The sequence below is a fragment of the Medicago sativa genome, chromosome 1, assembly GCF_051527215.1.
Source record: "Medicago sativa cultivar Bolivia chromosome 1, Bolivia_mono, whole genome shotgun sequence".
NCBI classification, from domain to species: domain Eukaryota; kingdom Viridiplantae; phylum Streptophyta; class Magnoliopsida; order Fabales; family Fabaceae; genus Medicago; species Medicago sativa.
Window position 1 is genome coordinate 85573061 of NC_140749.1, and position 7746 is coordinate 85580806.

The 7746-nt window shown below is 32.5% G+C and overlaps 1 protein-coding gene across 1 annotated transcript; it reads left to right on the forward strand.

Annotated features, from left to right (window-relative positions):
- The first annotated feature begins 518 nt into the window (after positions 1–518).
- On the forward strand, positions 519–3491 carry LOC146958506 (uncharacterized). The gene is made up of 4 exons (XM_085740030.1): positions 519–1012; positions 1109–1191; positions 1292–2344; positions 2479–3491. The coding sequence occupies exons 1-4, from the start codon at positions 808–810 to the stop codon at positions 3106–3108; spliced, it is 1971 nt and encodes a 656-aa protein (XP_085596156.1). The 5' UTR covers positions 519–807; the 3' UTR covers positions 3109–3491.
- Positions 3492–7746: the final 4255 nt, after the last annotated feature.

Below are 7746 nucleotides of genomic sequence, written 5' to 3' on the forward strand. Positions count from 1 at the left end.
GAGAAAAAAGAGAGGTAATATTCTCTTTTCAAAAGTTTACAATATTTATTTAACTAAGGGTAGTGTTAACTTGTGCCCTTAGGACACATGTTAAGAAATCTCAAAAAAGAAATATTCTTTAAATTTTGTGCATTCAACTCATTAAAACATTAAAAATTAAATTTAATGCACGCATTTCAATATATTATTTCTACATTTGGCTTCTAAACTTGTGCCTTAAGGGCATAAGTTAATATTTCCCTTTAACTAAATATAATACTCCCTCCGTCCCGGAATACCTGACACATTTTCTAAAAAAAAGTGTCCCAAAATAACTGACCCATTTCAATTTTCAATACAACTTTCATCATTCCCAATACAATATAACACTAAATAATATTACTTTTATCATTCCCAATACAATATATTCGACTTTCCCTTTTATTTATACATTTTTCTTAATATGTGTGAAAAACAAAATTGTGTCAATTAAATTGGGACGGAGGTAGTATAAAAGAGGGGCATTACATTTACATTACATCATCACAAAATTCAACTGTCCTTTAATTCCTTACATCAAATATGACCGTTTTATGCTTCAAGGATCCGCTTTTCTCGCTTCTTCACTCCTTATCATCATCATTTATATAATATCAACAATCTTTTTCATATTTTCCTCCTCTCAAATACTCTCTCTCTCTCTCTCTCTTTTGTGTGGTCTCAAATACATGTCATTTTCATTCTGATTTTCCCACTTTAATTTAACAACCTTTTTCAATATCACTTTTCTTGTTTTCAAACTTCTTCAAAGTCACTAGTTTACCAATTATGGGCAAGGATTGGTATTGGAGTGGAAGAAGAAGATCCTCCAACAACTCCAAGAGAAGAGAAGCTGCTGAAACAGATATCCCTTCTGGTTGCATGTGTGCTGTTTTTCAAGCCTTTGATTTTCATCCCTTTCACCTTTCCATTAACCAACAACATCAACAATCCTCTTTCAACTCTTCTTCTCCCATACACTCTCTCCCCAAAGGTACCTCATTTTTTCTCTATATTCTCTATTTTAACTATACTACTATGTTTTCTTACTATTGGAATAATATAAGTTTCATGGTTTTGTATAACTCAGGAGCTGAAGCACCTAGGAATAGTTTGGAATCAGAAGATGATACACTCTCATCCATCTCAAAACAAGATAGTTTCAAAATCCCAGTAAGTTTATTTATTAACTTGGACTTGTGAAAGTAATTAGTAGTAATAGTGATGATCTTGGTAACTTAACTAGTTTCTTGGTTTTTGTTTGATAATACAGAAGAACATAAGAATCAAAACAAAAGGAGGAAGTTTCAGTGATCTTTCCAATGATCTTTGCTCTCCAGGGACAAAGACACCAACTTTGGTTGCAAGATTAATGGGTCTTGATCTTCTTCCTGATGCAAACTCCCCTTCTTCATCTTCTTCTTCATCTTTCTCCACTCCAAAAAGACAAAGCCATTACCAAAATAGACCAAAGCAAGACATCAAAATAATGAAACATAGACACAGCACAGACAGTGTCATCAAAACTCCAACATTGTCCTCAGAAAAAACATCATATGTTGAGCATAGACTATCTCTCCAAATCAACAAAGAGAACAGGAATCTTGGTGAGGATTTGGAAACTCCTAGGTCTTCATTTTCAAAAAGGAAATTTTTTGATGAGAACAATTGCAGAAGTCCAAGTCATTATGCAAGGCAAATTGTTAAACAGGTTAAAGAGAGTATGAGTAGAAAAGTTGGTATTGACATCACCAACACAGTGAAAAACAGAGAACAAGAAAAAGTAAAAGAAGATTTTGTTGCTCAAATCAAATTCAAGAAAGCTCTTAAACCATCAATGAAACCATTAGATGAATCAAACCAAGGAAAAGTACCCTCAACAAACACATCTCATTCCCCAAGACTCAGCAGATTCAATGATAACAACCATAAACATTCACCAACTACTACTCCAAGAGACCAAAATACACATCAAGTACTAAAACAATCATCACCACCACCTGCAGTCAACATTGAAGCACAAGTTTCAAGAGTTTCAACAAAGCCACAAACACAAGCAATGTCAGAGAAGGAGGACATAAAATCTTTCCCAAAATGCAACAAAACAGCACATGGGAATTTGAGTCCACGGATAAACAGAAACAAGCCTCCTCAGAAATCATCATCAATCAGAAACAAGCAAGAAGAGTCATTCATAACCACTAGAACTAATGATATCAAAACCAATAGCAAGAGAACTCATCCAATTTCTAACAACAATGTCCCAAATCTTCTCCATCTCAAAACAATCCCTTCTCCTTCAGCTACAAAAATTCATCATAAACAGGTACCAATTATTTCAATCTTCACTTTTTTCCTACCATAAAAAAATATAGTTTTTTTTTTTTTTTTATGTATTTATCTTCCCATTTTTTTGAATATTTTAAATTAAAAGTTGCTTGTAAAAAAATTCAAACACAGGTCAATGATGATGTTCAAGAAGCAAAAAACATGTCACAGTTATTTAGTTCTTCGTGCCACAAGTACACACTCGCCACCCGAGGAACCACCAACGATGACTCAAAATCCAACGGTTCCGCCGTTTTTACCGGAGCTGAGAATGAAGGATCAGAATATCAATACATAACAACGATTCTAAGCCGTTCTGGAATACACAGAGCAACAGTAACCAACCTTCAACATTTTCAATGGTTCTCTTCAACACATCCATTAGACCCATCAATTTTTCACCGTCTTGAGCTATACCCAACATCTAAAGATAGCAACTTTACGCAGAAAAATCAAGTGGGTCCACGTTGTAACCGTAGATTACTGTTTGATTTAGTCGATGAAGTGTTGTCGGAAATTCTTATTAGGCCAAAGTGTTATCATGGGTTGTTGTTGGATACAGTGTGGAAAAGAGTTGGGAGTTTCCCACGTGCGAAATGTGAGGTTTTAGAAGACATTGATGGGTTGATAGAGATGAAGGAGGTGATGGATAAGGTTAAGGAAGAAGAAGAAGAAGGTGAGAAGTTGGTGGCAGAAATTGAAGGGAAGGTATTGGATATGTTGGTGAATGAAACGTTAACAGTTATGGTTGGCGGCACGTGAGTTGAGCGAGGGGTGGGTCCGTACGTAAAGGACGTCGTCGTTTTGGAAGAGGATGATGGTGATAGTGGGATTCCAACTGGGAGACATGAAACAGAGGTTGTCACATGGGGATAGAGTTCACGTGATGAGATGCTACATGTTCATGTTCATGTTCATGGTCATCGTGTGTGTGTATGGATCCATCTTCCATGGAGGTTGTGTTTGGATGGTGGGTCCCTATCAGTTTGTACCATGAAAATTACACGTGCTTTGTTTAATACTCAAGATTTTGCAGCGGAATCTATGGCCAACATAATTACCATGTCTTCTCAAGTTTTGGTTTTGAATTCGAACCTAAAATGATTAATTTCGTTATAAGAGATCTCTTTCTATTTTATTCAAAACTAGTTTTGAGTGTCTTCTTAAGTGTAATACTATTATTTTCTTTTTCTTGTGTATAGTATTTGATTTGTAATTTAGGTGGATTCTAAGGTGAGAGAGCAATTAAGTCCCTCACCGGTGTACCATCTATAATATACCATTAAATTTTTAAAAATGATCTAAGGGTTCAAATTTTATTGAAACAAAGAGAGTAACACATATGCCCTTCTCCACCTAATCCCTCCTCTCCTTTTTTTTTTCTTTCCTTTCAGCGAAACCTTCATCTTTCTCCTGCCTCCTTGATGCCTTCTTTCTTTTTCTATTGGAAAGAGAAAACCCAAATCAAAGAACCTTCAAACCTTGTAACAATGAAAAAAGAAAACCCAAATAAAAAAAATTGTTAAACCTTGTAACAACGATTGAAGCTTGACAGTTGATAAAAAAAACACAATTCAAACTAATATCACAACCTTTAACATTCTAGATTTAAAGATTCGGCTTAATTTTTATTGGCAATTGGTAAAAACACAATCATTGGAAATCTTATAATTTATTCATGAATAGCCATAATTTTTATCGTTAATTTTTTTATTTGCTTGATTTACATGCAGATCTAATGTCTTCTACATACAAATAGCCATAATTTTTAATTGTTTATCCATAATCATCTTCATTGGTAAGAGACCACCGTCTTCATGTTCATCAAACATGAGATGATTTTCAGGTTCATCCATGATCACGATTTTGTGGTAGTTAAGAAGCCCTTTGCTGAAGAAGACAATTAGGAGGAGGGATTGGGTGGAACCAGGCATATATGTTACTCTCTCTTTTTCAATAAAATCCAAACCGTTAAACCACTTTTAAAGATCTAATGGAATTTAATAGATGATTCACCGGTGAGGGACTTAATTGATCCCTCACCCTAGAATTCACCTGTAATTTAAGGTAATTTATCCAACTCGATGAATTTTCTTTCTATTTTTTTTTTTTCAGTTCTAGTGCCATAAACTACATTATAGTGCAATAATTTGTTGTAAAATTGTTCTCTTTTTAGTCAAAAATAAAAGAACACATGTTTTTAACTTGTGCTAATTTTTTTTTTTTTCTATTGAATTGACTTGTGTTAGTTTTTTATTGAGTTCTTTGGTCCAGACTCTAGACAGTCTGTTTCAAATACTTGATGTTAGAAATAAACTAGACCCTAACCCGTGCGATGCACGGGTTTGTTTCGATTTTCATATATAAGCATCAGGTTTACTATATTATTAGTTGTCGACATGTTTAAATATATTATGTATAACATTTCAATAAAGACTACAATGAATAAAATGCACCGAAGTTGGAACTCGTCATACAAAATCTAAACAATGAGCAAAATTTAAACAATGAGCTAATTAAATAGTTCAAAATACACATCAAACGAAAAAAGTTACTGTATAAAGTTAGTATGAGAAACATATCAAGTGATTCAACCATATAAGCCTATTTCATTTTTCAAGACATATGTCGTAGGAAAAATGAGGAAGAAATGGTTGAAAACCGCAGACTTTTGGGTTTAGATTGCGAAGGAGAAAGGAGAAAAAAGGGTTCGAAACTGTTTGGAAAAAAAAAGAAAAGGAACTAATTGGTTTTTTGAAAAGGGAGTCTAATATTGGATATCATGTAGTGGAAGCCAAATGCTATCACAAAATCAGCAAGTGGCGTGGTGGTTAAAATGCTTTGAAGTAACCAACATCGCATGGGTTCGAATCTCTGGAGGGATTTTTTTCATAAATATTTTTCAGAACCCTAAAAAAAAAGGGCGGGATTAGGGTTAATCAGGGTTGCTTGCAACACTGTTGGAGGGATTTTTTTCATAAATATTTTTCAGAACCCTAAAAAAGGGCGGGATTAGGGTTAATCAGGGTTGCTTGCAACACTGTTTAACATTTATATATATTAAGATAAATGGATATTGAAAAAAAATAAAGGATTGTTAACATTTAACTATAATTAGTTTCTCAATCAATTGCGATTATAAATTTTCATTTTTCCCTTAGATGAATCACTCACTATAAACAAGATGCAATCGAACTAAGAAATTGAACGGGAGTTGTTAACGAGCTTTACCAATGAAGAATGTTCAAAAAATAAATGAATTTGTTTTCTTGGTGGAACATTTTTTGCTCAAGCTTTACTTACATCCCGACTGAACTGCCCAAATTTTAATTATCTCCCGACCGAACTATAGAGTATATGGGTCTCTTTCCCTTGAAAACCGAAGGGAGGAGGGTTAACACGGGATGTTCAAATCCAATCCGATCCAAAATAAAACTGCAAACAAATCCAAAAAAATGGAAAACCACAAAAAAAAACGATTTTTTTTTGGATGCGTTTGGTGTTGTTTTGTAAAAACAGCTAGGATCAGATTTCAAATCACTTTTTCAAAACCGAACCAAATTGAACCGAACCGCAAAAGTTAATATTAGTATTTATTTATTCTTTTATTAGTATTATATATTGCACTAATTTAATCTATATTATCATTAATTTTATTATCATATGTTTAAAAAATAATCAATAATTTTCATACTATAATTAATTTTATTTTTTGAATATATTTTGCATCTAACCTATTATTTTACTGTGTTTGTGTAATATAATAATAAAACAATATATTTTGCATTTTGGATATCCAAAAACCGATTCAAATCAACCCGCATATATTTAGATCAGATCGATTCGAATTTTTTTAGAATAATCATCCAAACTGAACTCAACCACATGTGATTTTTATTTTAAATCAGATGCCATTTTACCACAAAACCAATCCGCACTGTAAACACCCTACTACTTAACACCAAAAAGAAAACTAGAGGCAATCAAATCTTAAATTCAATGGATCCGCATCCACATCCTTATCTAGCTTCCCCATATTTGATGATGTACGAATTGTATTGACGAACTTGATTGTTATGCTATGTACTTTCCTAAAAAATAAAAAAAAAACCCCAAATTCAACGGCTCCATCAAACCATTATGTGTTAATTTAACGTCGCCAGATCTTCAAGTAATGCACATCAGTTATATTGGATGTCGGCAAAAACTGAGTCTGACATATAACTATTCGTTTTATTTGGTAAAAAAAAGAAAGAAAGAAAAAAATTCGAATTATATTGTTTGCCGTTAATTCTGTTTCATTTTGATTTTTTTAATTATAACCGTTAGAAAATTTCACTCTTTAAGTTTATTTCATGTCATTTTCATCACTTAACTTACAAATATTTAATATTTTGAAAATCAGACACTTTAATCTTTCATACCAAAGGACCAAAATGTCTTAATATTTCTAATTTCTAACTTAAATGAGTAAAATATTAAACATTCATAACTTAATGGGCCAAAATTAAATGAAAAAAAAAACTTAAATGATCAAATTGTATTGTGTTTGTAATTTAAGAGACCAAAATGAAAAGAAACTGATTTAAGGGACCAAAATAAAATCTAAAATATGGCAGCGGCTTATGCCCTTTTACTCCATTATGAAATTAATCATTGAGTAGGCCAATGAACATCCTTATCTTATAAGAAGGCGACTAAAAATTAAGCTCAAATTTTTTTCGAGTCATACTATTAACTCTTCCAAGTTTCATCATCATATCGGTGTATGAATTAAGTAGATTAATTTATGTCTAGACTCAGATTTAGACACATTATTACTAATTTTTTTTCTTAATTGTTTTTGTTTTTGTGTGTATCAAAAGACGTGTTCAAATATTTGTGTCAAGTCAACATACTAAGAATTATGTAATGGTTAGTTTATAAAACTTGGTATGCGGCTCAGTTTCTCGTACCTACAGACTTCAAAATTAGAGAACTCCAAAATATTACGATGAGGATACGTAATACATAGCTTTTTGAACAAGGAGAAAAAGTGCATTATTATGCGTAGAAAGAATCATATTCCATCTAGTTTTTGCATGGAAATTTGGAGGAGATCAACGTTAGTTTGTTGAATTACTTTACAATGAGATTTTGCATGATTTCATAGTATAAAAAAAAGGTGATTTTGCATGAAAACGTGAATTTCAATGCGAGCTTTTTCGCTTTCCCTTTTGTTTGTTTTTCTTTACAGCTCCCTTTCCTTTTGTTGGAACTAAGAGGATATGTTGAATGACCCCTTTTTCTTTTACTTTTGGTCGTGAAAACAATTTTAGTAAAGAAAAAAATCACTTTAACTTTCTCTTTTGATTGAAAAAATTAACTTTATAACTTTCAAGTTAATGTTGAAGACTTCTT

Coding starts and splice junctions, on each gene's coding strand:
- LOC146958506 (XM_085740030.1), top strand. CDS start 808: ATGGGCAAGGATTGGTATTGGAGTGGAAGAAGAAGATCCTCCAACAAC. Junction 1,013..1,108: donor CATACACTCTCTCCCCAAAG/GTACCTCATTTT, acceptor TGTATAACTCAG/GAGCTGAAGCACCTAGGAAT. Junction 1,192..1,291: donor AAGATAGTTTCAAAATCCCA/GTAAGTTTATTT, acceptor TTGATAATACAG/AAGAACATAAGAATCAAAAC.